The sequence below is a fragment of the Poecilia mexicana genome, unplaced genomic scaffold (assembly GCF_051168715.1).
Source record: "Poecilia mexicana isolate PSO_F unplaced genomic scaffold, ASM5116871v1 scaffold_12, whole genome shotgun sequence".
NCBI lineage: Eukaryota > Metazoa > Chordata > Actinopteri > Cyprinodontiformes > Poeciliidae > Poecilia > Poecilia mexicana.
This window is the reverse complement of record NW_028263381.1, coordinates 12,257,543-12,271,816: the sequence shown is the minus strand read 5'-3', so window position 1 is coordinate 12,271,816 and position 14,274 is coordinate 12,257,543. Positions and strand designations below refer to the sequence as shown.

The window sequence follows — 14,274 nt, the reverse complement described above, 5'->3', positions numbered from 1 at the left end:
TTGACACTAATAATAACTTTGAACCCAACTCACTGATGCCAGGATGTTTTGGTTAGTGCTCGTACACGCATGTGTGTGTGTGCGCTTTTAGGAACCTTCTGGTCTGTATTACCGCAGCGAGTGCCAGTTCCTCGAATCATGACGACCTCTTTGGCTGAAAAGTTTTCCAAAGCAGAGACGGAGTGAACTGAGGCCGATAAAAAAAAAACAAAAAAAAAACTGGTTAATGAGGAAACAATAAGGGCTTAAAAGCATTTTCCTATGAGATGGTTCACACGATTTGTGGCTGTAGGGTATATTTTCTTTGGGCTAGCCTGGGCTTCCCTTCTCCTGCCGTAAAGCTGCCAGAAAGCCAAAACTCGGACTGGTGGATCCCAGCTGTAAATATCCTTGGGGGTGGGGGATTGTTCTTTTATGTGTGTTTGCATGCACTCTCTTTGTGCTGCAACTCATGCATGCTATTAAAAAAAAAATACTTGGGCTCACGGTGGCGGGGCTCTAAATGGAAACAGGTTGGTTTGTGGTTCGCATTCTTGCACATGATGCACTGTGATGGGACACCGTGTGAATGTTTCTGCCCTCTTTTGCTTTTGTGCTTTTGAAGATCGTACCGTGTGGGTTTGCTTTATCAAACACAGGCGAGGCTGGAAGGCAAAATTTTTGGGAGGGTGGGAGAAGAGGGGGGTTTTTTGGTGGTGGTGGTGGTGGGAGAGGGGGGCGGGGGGGGAGCTCCCAGAAAGGAGGCGGGAAAAAAAACCCCACTGGGATAAAAAGCCGGGGCTAAGCTTTTTATTTCCCTTATGACGTTATTTGCAGGCATTAAAGTCGTAAACTCTAATTTTTTGTATTTTTTATTACTTTTTTTAGACTGAACTTTAGAAAGACTTGTAAAAACGTTGACTAGAGAATAACAGAGTGGAGCTTTTTTTTTTTTTTTCCCGCTGTTTCTCCCGGGTGGCTTACCGTGTTGCTTCTCCTCACATGGTCATTTGAGGTAAAGGAGCCACAAACTGACACAGGGGAAAACAGACGCATAATTGCACATTTCCATTATGGGCGCAGCTTAACGTTAGGGGTTTTACTCTGTGCTTTAGTTATCGTTTCGGGTTAGCATTTTTTTTTCTTTTTTTTTTCTTTGGGGTTGTAGAAAAATAAACAATATGGTGACATCGTCAGGCAACCCTTACTTAGATCTGCGAGGGGGGGGCATTTCTATCAAATCTGGGGAAAGTATTTGAGGAGAAAAAAAAACAAAACAGAGACAATATCATTGAGAAGAATCTTTATTGTAACTATTTTAACTAAAACCAGTCCATAGAAGGAGCGTTCATGACATTTTTCTACTTATTAATTAATCCTTGGTGAGCTTTAGGCCTTTCTGATGGCGCCAAGGCTTGGTCAGATGAATTAAATTGGGTGCTCCGTGGTTCCGTAACTTGGATCCTCCTCAAAGCCAATTGCTCCCTTTTCCAACACTGGGGTTATCCGTGTGCGTTTCCCAGGCCAGCCTAACCAATGTGCAGACTACTGTACAACCACTACTTCCTGAACAGGTAGTCTGAACACTGGGCAGGCGGGCTAGGCAGCTCGGCGATGCTCTGGAGAAGCGTCAGACGGATACTTACTGCAAATCCAGATGGACTCTTGTCCCCATTTCTCCGCCTGCAAAGGGATGAATGAGCGGGACTCATAGGGAGGCAAGAGAAAGAGGAGGAAGAAGGGGTTAAATAGAGGTGATGGCCACTGACGGGCAAATTTAGTGACATTCTCTCCCGTCTCCCGCTGGAGAGGAGAAGCATTCCACGTCGAGCTCTCAGGAGGAAAGACAAGCTGCAGAAAGACCGTATGAACGTATCAGTTGTCCGTAACAAAGCAGAATCAATACAGCCGATGTACATATAGCAAAAAAAAAAAAAAAAAGAAAATATTGATTATATTTGGATATAATTGCTCAAAATTAGTGTTTTTAAACCAAAAACAAAGTTTTTTCTTTGGAGACATTTGGAAAAATAAGTATTTTTCTTATATCTCCTGGTTGGTGAATAATTCACTGTAGGCCCAAATTTGTGAGCCCTTATCCATTCAGATCCAGGCCAGGATAAAAAAAAAAACAACAACAAAAAACACAAAAAGTGATAAAAAAAAAAAAAACACACTTAAACTTTTTCAGACTCTCACTATTGCTTGGATAAGAATTTTTGTGGTCAGCCGAGATCCCGCTCAGCTTCCTCCTGCAGATCCCACTGAAACACTGGAATAACTACACTCTTGTCTCCTAGCATGCCGAAACTGGTGGGGAAAAAAGAAAAAAAGTCTCTTGAAGATGCAATACCTGCAACGTCTTGATCTTCTTCCTCTTCTTTGGGTCTTCATCTTGTTTGTTTTCCCATCTCCTCCGGCTGAGCCACCCTTTGTCAGTCAGCTTCCCCTGTGCTCACGGTCAACGCCAGAGTGTTGCCTAAAACGCGTCTGTCCAACAGGAGAAAAGGGGAGGAAAAAGGAAAAGCGAAGGTTTCTTCTCCTTTGGCGGGGAAGGTGGACCGGCTGGAGGTTCGACGTGGCAGAGGGACTGGCCGCCGAGTTCCTGCTTCCAGAGGCAGAAGGAGAAAAGGAGTGAGGGAGAGAGGAGATATGAAGGAGAAAAGAGGTGGAGCTTCCCGGCCCCCCATTTTTCCCTTTTCCTCCTCTGTTCTTTCTGTCTCCCCTCCCGTCTGTAACCCCCTCACCACCTCCTCACCTCTCTCTTTCTTTCTATTTTTTTTTTTTTTTTGATTTTTTTTTCTTTCTCCGCTGGTTTATGGGGAGAAAGTGGCGGGTCAAAGGTGAACAGGAAGTGAGATGCTTTCATTTGGCGTGCGCGTTGTAAAGTTTGGGAAGGGAGTGCAGGACTTGCGGCAGAAGGGAGGGAACTTTATAGAGTGGGCAGGATGACTCCTCTCTGAGACCTACATATGTGTTTCTTTTTAGTCCCGTGCTTATTGTACATTTGAGCATATACGTGTTTGGTTTTATTTTTGACGTTTGATTGATGGATGTGTGTAGAGTCGTGGGGCTGAATGAGAGCGGAGGCTCCGCCGTCTTTGTAGTGAGGGCAGGAATGTCGGCGTTTTCTTGGCAAGCGGGAGGGAGCCTTGTAATAACTCCAGATGTGCAGCCCTGTGGTCTCCATCTCACTCTTGCTCCCTCTGTTTTTACTTCTAAAGCTGATTTCCTCTCCCTGTCCGACTGGAATAAAGAGCCCTTTATGCGGCTCTCCAGCCGGACTGGTGGCGGCGGGAAGGTGGGGTGAGAGGGGTACTGGTTTCAGGGGTTGACGTCCTACTAGTAAATCAGAACCAGAGGAAGAGATGCTGAGGAAGAGAGCACCAAGAGTTTGCCTCCTTCACCTTCTTTGTTTCACACACCTTGTTCTGCAGCCTTACGTCCAACCGTGGACTTTCTGAACTTTTCAGAAGGACAAGAGGGAATAAAAGAGGAATGCAGACAAAACGATTCCCAGTGAGCACTGGTAGCAATAGAGTGGGTGTGAATGACAGAAATCAGGCCTCGCCGAGTTCAGGGTTTGGGGACTGGAAAGAGTGAATTTATTGGGAAGAAGGGAGGAGTTCTGTGGTTGCAGCGGCATTGTTTCCACTGTTTGGATGACCAGGCAAAGCAGATTCCTTCTCAAAGTCTTCGTCAACATCAGCAAGAAGAAGAAGAAGTTTTAAAAATTAATCGTTGGGTTCTGTGAAAACCTCTCAAGCTTTGAGCCATCATCAGAAAAATGGAAGTACCAAGACCAAACTGAGTGGCAGCCATGAGGTCCGGGGTAACTCGCCTTCAACATATCTGGCCCTAATAGGACAGAAATAACAAAGAGTCTCAAGAAGGTCCCCGTTTTGATTTCCTACAAGCCATGTAAGGCATATAAGATGGTGAAATCAGCATCTGTATGGTGAGACATAGTGGTGGCCACATCATGCTGTGGGTATGGTTTTCTTCAGAAGGGACAGAGAAGATGGTCAGAGTTGATGGAAGGATAGATGGAGGCATAAGTCAATTTCTCTACGCTGGATGAGAACTCATATTTGTCTTAGCCGATATGCAAAGTAAAAGAAAAGATGGTGAAGGACAATACATTATAGAAAACTACAACAAAAAAAGAGAGTGGCTTGTTGGTTCACAAACTGTAATTTACTTACAGACTTTGGGAGGCATCTTTCCAAATTCAAATGTGTGGAGTTTACTAAATAGCATTAGGACTTTAAGAGTACCTGGCACAAAAAATACAGTATGGACAAAAAGGCACAGGGACACTTGCTACAGTAGCATCATGAGTTCTTCTAAGTACAAAAAATATTTAATTTGAAAATCTGGTCGTTTATTGACAACTGAGAAATCATAAATGTTTTGTTCGTTTTTTTTCAGCAGGACGACAGTCTAAAACATTTGGAAAAATCGACAGACACGTTTCACAGGAAATAAGCCATGAGTTTTTCCACATTTTTATAGGTGTGAAGTCATTCTACTACCTAAGGGGATGAAGTAGATATGGAAAAAAAGTTTAACATACTTTGATAGATGATAAGAAATTGAAGCAATTTGATGGAATAGTAGTGCTATTTCTATACAGAATGAATTGTTGAAGTGTTTAAAGATTAAACAAAAGAGGCAAATAAGTGATGAGTCCAGCAGGAACTGAGGAAAGGAGCTGATTTAGGAAGAATTTTGTGTTAGATGAAGGAAAGAAAAGCAAGAGCGCGGAATAGTTAAATAAAAAGCTTCTTGGGGGTGAAAAAACTCCAGTAACTCGATTATTCTGCTGCTGAATGAGATCTCACTAAAAATATTTTGAATCAAATAAATCTGAAGTTGGAGGTTAGAGAAACTTGATTTCTGTTAGTGTGAAGCTTCGACATGCTACTTTTCTTTCATTTGCTATTTTCTTTATTCCATTTATTAATTTCAAGCTTACATAATAAACAAAATTTTACACCTCGTTTTAGTTACCGACTTTTCCATGATTTGGAGAATGACGTACTGTTGGATCCCAACAGTTTGACATAAGTGAGACATTTTTCTGCTCATAAACGAAGTTTTACAACCCCGGATTTGCTGTAAATGCACAAGGTCAAGAAGAAGAAAAATTCCCAATCCTCGTTTGAAACTGTCTGTCGTTAGCTAAACTCCAAATGAAATAAGCCAAATCTATATTCCCACTGTTGTTTAATTAAAAAACAAACAAAAAAACCCTTCAAGCTAAACTATCTGACAGTGCCTTTTTTTTAACTTCTTTTGTTTTATACTTTAACCTCTATTCCTGCACATCTGAAAGGCATGCAAGAACTCTAATAAGAAGCAAGTTAAGCGAAAATGAAAGCACCATGAAAACCATGTGTGCCTTCAAAGCTTGTTTGCATTTTAGGCTCAGGTTAGCTTACACATGTGGATGTTTTACTTCAGTACGTTCTGACTTTTATGTTTAGTTCAGATCAAAATTGCTCTTTTTAGATTTACACCGCTGCATGCTTTCGTACTTTTCAACCAATTTTGCAAATGTGTTTTTCATAAGCTGAAGAAGCCCAAGGAAATTTATAAAAGTCCAAGAAGAAATAATCTCCCCCCCACCCCCCCGTATTTAAAAAGAAATTGGGGGGGTGGACAGGGGGAAACAATCAGAGACAAACAACACTTTTTTTTTTCAAATCACAGTAAAAGTAAACTAATTAACATAAAAATGTGACATTTAACAAATCAGATTATTTAGGCAAAAAACGATTATTTTTCAGTATGCTGAAAGAAAAAGCACATGTGAGAGGAAAAGGATGAAAAGGTACCAGAACAATAAACAAAAGCAGAGTAAAACAATGAAAAACACATTTCTGCGACGGTTGGGTTCTTTTTCATTTTTTGCAAAGTTTTACATTTTATCACTAACGTTTTGTCTTATACTGCGCAACAGAGACTTCACATTTGTTCATGTGTATAAACCAGGAGACTCTCCACATTTGCCATTCATCATTTTGACAGAGTAATACAAATACAGGAACCTCTGATGCTGTGATTACGTGACTTTCTGAAAGGGGGACTATAAATATTCCTCAGATTTCATGCCGTCATAGAACAGCGAACGCCTCAGTGTGAGCTTTAGCCATCAGCAAAACCGGTAAGCCAGAAATTACTAATTGAACACTTGGTCTCCATCAAACACACATGTGGCGAGCATCGCGGTGGCGGAGGTGTTGCCACGGCAGAGGTTTCAGGTTTTTATTTGTTTCTTAGCGTTTTGATGGTCAGATGTGAATAAGCGCACATGTTGATCGGCATCAGAAAAACAAACATATATGTTCCTTCTTTCCTTCCTTCCTTCCTTCCTTCCTTCCTTCCTTCCTTCCTTCCTTCCTTCCTTCCTTCCTTCCTTCCTTCCTTCCTTCCTTCCTTCCTTCCTTCCTTCCTTCCTTCCTTCCTTCCTTCCTTCCTTTGCACTTTGATAATTACATATTTAGTCTGAAGCTGTGACATTTCTAAATGAATGGACATGGTGAAAATATGATTTTGAAAAATTAACCTTCATTTATTTCCTCCAGTAACAGGCTAACTAGCCCAAATTATTGGGTTATTTCCTTCTCCTTTCCTCCCTTCCTTTGCTTCCTTCCTTCCTTCCTTCCTTCCTTCCTTCCTTCCTCCGTTCCTTCCTTCCTTCTCTGTATGCAAATCCTGTATCTCCTCCAAATTCATGGAGTGACTCACTAAACAGGAAGAATGACCTGTTGGGTTCTGCCAGCTGTTGCACATCAGGCTTCCTGTCTTAATGTAGGAGTTTGCTCTTTGTTGCGTTCGGTTTCTCAGGAAGAGCAGAGAAACACGGTGAGTTAGAGACCGAGATGGTCGGAGCATGCAGCCGAAACTCAATCAATCATACGTGGGATTTCAGTGTTGTTGCTGTCGGGAATCTGGACGCTGCAGCTTGCAGACCAGTGAGGAGGATTCTTGCCGTGTTATCAGGTAACACTTTACTATAATTTATGAACTATTAGAGAGCGTGTGGACACTGGTCCGCTGCCCAAGGTGATTTGTTAGGAGGATTATTGAACAAACCGTGCAGATTGATGAGTCATAAACAGCTGCAAGTTTTTACACTTGAACCTGAAATAGCTCCACTTTAATAGTTTCCCATTGGACTTCTCTCCGCTAAGGTTTTCTGTTCCTGATTTAAATCCTATAAACATGTGGTCTTACTTTAAATAAAGTCCAAACTGTATAAAGACTAATTAAGTTTTCCTCAGATGTCCCCTCTGCTCTTTTTCACAGGTCTGTTGTCTTTTTTTTTTTTTTTTCAGTGTCCAGTCTTTATCACATTTCCAAAGTCTTCTATAGTGGTGAAAAATTACTTCTTTTTTTTTCACCAGTTCACCAGCTGAAGCGGGTTCATTATCGTCGCTAACTAACTCTCTTCCTGCATCCACATCATGTCGGAACAACAGAACTGCCCTTTGTGTTAAACTTTTTCTTTTTTTTTTTTAAGACAACTCAATGGGGGAATGGCAGAAGAATGGAGGGAAAGAAAAAACGGAGGGAGGTGAGGAGGAGGGTTGTGAAAATTGCCGTTGGCTGCCACCCAGGGCCCGGTCTTTGTGGTAATGAAGGGTTAGAGGCAGCGTTATTGCTCCCAGATGCCGTGCGGCTCCTCCACATCGCTTTGATGAACGGCCCAAGTCACCAGGACTTTTCTATCAAACTCCCATCGACGCGCACGTTACCGCACACACACACAAACACACACCCACCGAGCGTGCAGACCCTTAAAACAACGTTAAGGCATTAAACAAGCGTCTTCTCTGGGTTTTTTTTTTTTTTTTACCAACCAATCAACTCCGATTTGTTAATTGGCTCCGGGATGTGTAAGGGTCACCATGTACTCATGCGTGTTCTGTGGGGTGTTAGGTTTCCACGTGTGATTATGTGTGATTAACATTCACAAACGGTGCCTGAGCTTTTCAGATTTTCAGATGTTGTATTTTTTTTACTTTTTTTATTTTTTTGAATGGTGAGCAGGAGGGCGAGATGCATGTATGAATGCAGGAGGGAATTTCCTCTGGCTCTAATGAATGAGTTTTTACTCACTCACACAACAGATCCATGCAAACTACACTTTATTCACACACCAACTACAACACGCGCTGACTGACTGGGGTGTATTTATGGACGAAGGAACACTGAAAAGAAAAATTGAAACAGGAAGAGTCCACTCCAAAACCAGATTAGTGGTTTAGTCAACACAGACTTCCAAGTCTATGTTGACTTGAAAGTCAGAGTTTGGGCATCAGAAAAGTAAATTGGCTTGAAAAAGTAGTAATCACCACTGGGCTGCGTTTTAGTGGGACTTTCTGTGATAGACCAACACAAAGTTGTGCATAACAGCAAATTGACATAAAATTTAAAGCTGGTTTTAACGTTTCCTGCGATTAAAACGTTTATTTGGTCCTTTTTAATCTTCATAAATTAAATCCAGAGAAAGCATCTTCCCTGAGCACTCTCCTTACTGGTAAGTGGAGTCCGTTTGTGTGTAATTTATTCTCGTTGGAGATACATCTGCTCTTTGAAGCCCTAGGAGGTTGAAATGTTGAAAGGAAGCCATAAAATGATTCAAATGCTGCTTGACTTCAAAATTTATCAAGGTTCTCCTTTTCCACAATGTCATCATAGGGCCTTCATGCAAAGTTTTTTTTTGTGTGTGTGTGGTAAGGAACAAAAAAAAAAACATAAACAAAAACATAACAAAAAACTTGCCCAACACACCATCCCAAACATGCAGCAGGATCATGCTGCAAGGGTCAGCATCAGCAGACTTACTGGGAAGCTGGAGGAAGACAAATGTAGTGCAGTCCCAGAGGAAAAGCTATCAATATCTGCAAAAGATAACACTAAATACGCTGAATAGACAGCCGGAGCTGTGATTGAATGGTTTAGATTAAGGCTCAGACGTGTATTAGAATGGCCCAGTCAAAGTTCAGAACCGAATCAGACTGACTTTGAGCTCTTTGGTGGGGAAGAAAAGGCAAATATTTTAGTCTCTGCAAAGTTTTGACTCAGGGAAATTGAATATAAATGCATGTCACACTTTATTAGAATTTATTAGAAAACCATATATCATTTTTCTTCCGTTTTGCAAGAAGGCTCCACGTTGTGTCTCGTAAAATTCCGACAAAATACGGAAAAGCTTTTGGTTGCTCAGTTATAAAATTTGGGAGAGTTCAAGTAGTCTAAGAATTTTTTCAAGGCCTTAAAGTATTTCATAAGTCAGCCTATAGCGCCTCTTTGCATCTGTCTGTTTGAATCAGTCCCAAAGTGTGAATTTTATGTCGACTGCATTCTACAGACTAAGGTCAAATAAAGTGCCTGCGTGCTTTTGTTTGTTTTCCCATGTGTCCGTGTGAGTGTGTGTTTAACGTCTGAAATCTGTATCGTTGCCCACTCACGCTGACTTTCAGTTTACGGGAGCACGTGAGAAAGCACTCAGTCTACATCCCTGAACACTCGCTAGCAAAGAAACTCCTTAGGAATTGATCCGATTGTCAGAAAGAAAACAATATGATGCTGCCACATTGCCACGCCGTTTATACCTGCTGACACGGACATCAAATCTATCAAAACATCGCAGCAGTTGTAGTTCTTTATGTCTGCCTTTGTTAATTATACTTTCCCCTCAACATCTAGACACCCAGTAGTCTTCTGCACTCCTCCTCCTCCTCCTCTTCCTCCTCCATCTTTTCCAGTTCTCCTGACTGGATTTACTGGCCAGAGGAAAGGAAAATGTATGAATCAGTCCAAGGCTGCTCACTCCCCGGGAGAGGGGAAAGCCAGGGAGTGAGGGGAACAAGGGAACTGAAAAGAAAATAAAAGAACGAGGAACGCCAAGAAACAGAAATGCTGAACCAAAAGAAATAAAAGAGAAAAAGGGGGAGGGAGAATGGGAGTGGGATATTCACCAGTGCTATAAATGATGATGTCAGCATTGAGCAGTCTCGGGCGATTGCTTGATTTTTGCTTTTTTTTTTTTTTTAACTTATGTGTGTGTGAGTGTGTGTAGTAGACACCAAGGAGTGCTGGCTTGTTTGTGTGTTCCTTTGTGTGCCTGTGGAGATTTTACAGGAGGATTCAGGGGATATGACCATTTGGCTGCACAGGTCATAAATCCTTTGATGAAGGAGTTTGGTCTCACGTGAAAACCCTTGCGTCCATTCCTTCTTAACTCTGACACGCACACACGCATACACACGCATACACACATGGTTGGGCAGGGCACGCCTGCGGTTAGCCTTCCAGATGGTTTTAAGGTTAGTTAGAGACTACTATAAGAAGAGCAGCGTATGTGTGTGCGTTGAGTGCATGTTTTTAGAAACTCTGTCACCCTGGCTTATTTTTAGCGTGCAATTTTGTTAATTCTTACTTTACTGTGTGTAGTAAAAAAATACAAACTTTCCAACAATAGACCCCGAGGAGTTCAACCACAACATTTGTGTGAATTAGAGAGAGCCGGCATGTCTCCGACTGAGGTGACTAACTTTGAGGTTCCCTCCCTGATACATCAACAGTTGGGCGTTTGTATACCGCATAGCTGTGTGCAGATTTACAAGTACAAAACATTTCGAGTCTCTGCTGTGTTTGTATATATGTGTGTGAGTTGAATACACAAAGTTGTAATCCAAACCAGAGACTCCTTTGTCTTGTTCCCAGTTCATCAGCCTGGGAACTTAGCACAAAGTCTCTTGAGTTTTTTATTCGATTTTTCTTTTGTCTCTCTCTTCTTTATGTTTCAAAAACATTTAAACCACCCCTAACAACGCAGTCGCCGCTGGTTTCGCATTGCCAAAGCAGCAGCGTAGCCTTTAAAGCACCATTTGTGCTGCTACACTCCTCAGTACATGTAGCGTCCATTGTTGTCGTCAAAGTGTTCCTTTTGCGCCCCCTGCAGGAGAAGGAGAAGAAGTACATGCTTCCAGTGGACAACCTGAAGCTGCGGGATGTGGAGAAGGGCTTCATGTCCAGCAAGCACATCTTTGCTCTCTTCAACACTGAGCAGAGGTGCCCTTTTATTTGCCTACACACAAATAAAACGATGTGAGAAAATTCACAAGGCGTCATTCAGAGTTCTGACATAAGGAGGCAGCTGGCAGAAGCATCTGTTTAGGTTGGAAAAGAAATTCCTTTATTGTCCCACATTGGAGAGATTAAAAAGAGAATATGAATACTGTACAGTAAGTTGCAACATAAGTATTGTGCAGTTATTAAAAACAGCTATCCTGGTCCAAAGGAATGTGCGGGTTCCAAAATTAGATGTCTATTTGAAAATTAAAATATAGACTATTTACAATAAAACTGCAGAGTTTTATCTGCAGAGCAGAACTGTGCAGATATCTGTAGCAATGTTATTTAAAATGAGTAAAATCTGTGCAAATACCACCAAACATGTAAACACTTATTGAACTAAGTTGCACCTTAGTTCAATAAGCACAATTTGCTATTGGCTAATAACTCAAGAATAGTAATATTTATATCTAGGTTTATAAATTGTAGCATGCGAACAACTGGAAAAATATTTCTGATGCTGTAAAAAAAAAATGCAGCTTTCAAAACAAAATTGTGTCGTCTACAAGGTTGTTATTACATTAGCTATATTTTCAGTTGAAATGCGTGAAGTTGCTCAGGTTGCATCCTTTGACCCAGCGGTTTTGCATCCACAGAAACGTGTACAAGGACTACCGTCAGCTGGAGCTGGCCTGTGAGAGCCAGGAAGACGTCGATGCCTGGAAGGCCTCCTTCCTCAGAGCCGGAGTTTATCCTGAACGCGTGACCGTAAGCCTAATTTCTTTACTGACGTGAATATAATCACGAGTATGAAAAAGAATGCGTGCATTTTCTTTAAAACGTGCAACGTTTGTACAATTAGAATCCTTCCTCTTTTTTATTCACATTTGAACATTTTTAGACACGTGGAGAAAATGTTCACCGATTGCATCGTCGGTTTCATTGTTGTCGTGCCTCACATGTTGTGTGTCCTTCTCAATGTCTTTGCACTGCTGTTGTGCTCCTCGCAGGAGAAGGAAGGAAAGGTACGGTATCCTTCACACCTGTTTCCTTTTTTTTTTTTTTTCATTCACACACATTTTTACAAGCTTTTCTGAGCTAATTTTTCATTTAGTTTAATAAACTGACAGTAAACAGGAAAGGTAGCCCACATTTTCCACTACTGTAGGTATTTCAAAGATGAGGATATTTAATATGAGTAAGAAAACATTATTGATTTCAGGAAACATAATTATGTTTGATCAGTAGGGGTAGAGGACAATTTTTTTGTTTGTTTTTTTGTCAAAGTAATTAATGCATAATTACTGCGTTTCAAACGTTCCCAGCAAAAAATGAACGATTGTAATCCTGTTACAGAACTCAAATAAATCTAGCAAACACATGTATTGCAGTCTAAAGGAATATATAAACACACTTACAACATTGTTATTATAGATACTTCCTCCTAAGCTTGTGCTTCTGTTTGATTTAGCTTTAGCTACTCCTACATGCAGGGATTTTCAGCATGCAAGTTGAACTCAAAATTTGAATGTAAATTATTTAAGTGCTGTTGTTGTCAAAACACCCGCTTTAAAAAAAAAAATGAAACACCAGCGAAATCCACTGCAATGCTGGACCAGAACAAACTATTACAGCAGATTCATTTGGAAGCAGAATGACCTCTTGCTCGCATTGTTTGCATTCGAGTTCCAGTGAGAAGAAATGATAAAGTTTTCGAGCTGCAAGTTGACAAAACATCCATAGGAAATCCGCTGTCCTCCCTTCCGCACGTCTCACTCGTGGCCTTTGGCGCTCCTGCTTCCTGTGAATCATCTCTGATTTATCTCCGCAGAGCGAAGGCGGCGATGAAAACGGCTCGGACAACTTCATGCACAGCATGGACCCTCAGCTGGAGCGGCAGGTGGAGACGATCCGCAACCTGGTCGACTCCTACATGGCGATTGTCAACAAGACCGTGCGCGACCTGATACCGAAGACGGTCATGCATCTCATGATTAACAATGTGAGCCGTCAGCGAGGCTTCTGCGAAAGTGACAAAAAAGCCTTTAAGATTTAAAAGTGCAAAAAAAAACAAAAAAAAAGTCATTTGAAATCTTTGCTCTTTTTTTTTTTTTTTATAAAGACAAAAGAGTTCATTAACGCTGAGCTGCTGGCCCAGCTCTACTCATGCGGTGACCAGAACACTCTGATGGAGGAGTCTCAGGAGCAGGCGCAGCATCGCGATGAGATGCTCAGGATGTACCACGCCCTGCGGGAGGCTCTAAGCATCATCGGCGACATCAGCACAACCACAGTGAGCACATCAATGCCGCCGCCGGTGGATGACTCCTGGCTGCAGGTCCAACGCAGCGGATCCGGAGGAAGGTATGTCAGACATGGACGTGAAATAGTTTGATTCTTTTCTTGAACGTCGTGCCCTGTAACGATCCTCACGGTGGTTACAGGTTTCTTTATGCAAATGAACTTTTTGCAGGTGGCTCAACTTCGAAACTTAAAGAAAGCGCTAGCTGATCAACTTTTTCAGAAAAAAGAACAAAGAAACAAACACTACATCCAACCTTCAAAGAAAGACCTAGTTCAAATAAATGAACTAGCTCAACCTCATCTTGGCATTTTAAAGCTTTTGTGCAGTCAGGATATCATCTGCGCCTCTCTGGAAAATCTGAATCTCTGAAACTCGTTATTTCCGATCTCCGTTTCTTCTCCAGGTCTCCAGCGACCAGTCCAACTCCAAATCGCAGGGCTCCACCGGGCCCACCAGCTCGCCCGGGCTCCCGCGGACCCCCACCGGGGCCTCCTCCTGCTGGGGGCCCGCCAGTACCATCTCGCCCCGGAGCGTCTCCAGATCCTCACGGCGGGCCGCCTCCCACCGTGCCCTCCCGGCCTAACCGCGCGCCCCCCAGTGTGCCAAGGTGAGTAGAAGCATGAGAAGCCTTTTTTAGGCCAGGAGCCTGAAATGGAAACATGTTGCAAAAAGTTGGACATTCAACCCATATTTATGATATTCTATGTCAGGGGAATGTGAAGATGCCTGGATGAGGGGATAAATGAGGTAAATGAAACTAGAGAGTGCTGCTTTGTGATAGACGACAGTAGATGAAGTAGCAGGAGATGGTTAGAAATCCTCAAGTAGACACATTTCAAGTGACACCGACTACATCTTTTTCCTTTTATTTTGTAATTGAGTGAACTTTAAACACAATA

General features: G+C 42.0%; 1 protein-coding gene across 1 annotated transcript in view; it reads left to right on the top strand.

Annotated features, from left to right (window-relative positions):
• Positions 1-14,274, top strand: part of dnm1a (dynamin 1a) — a 51,177-nt gene that overhangs the window by 32,612 nt on the left and 4,291 nt on the right. The window contains exons 17-21 of the mRNA XM_015000932.2: positions 10,958-11,067; positions 11,727-11,838; positions 12,902-13,072; positions 13,193-13,434; positions 13,779-13,982. Coding sequence (XP_014856418.1) covers positions 10,958-11,067; positions 11,727-11,838; positions 12,902-13,072; positions 13,193-13,434; positions 13,779-13,982 — 839 coding nt within the window. The remainder of the gene's footprint in view (positions 1-10,957; positions 11,068-11,726; positions 11,839-12,901; positions 13,073-13,192; positions 13,435-13,778; positions 13,983-14,274) is intronic.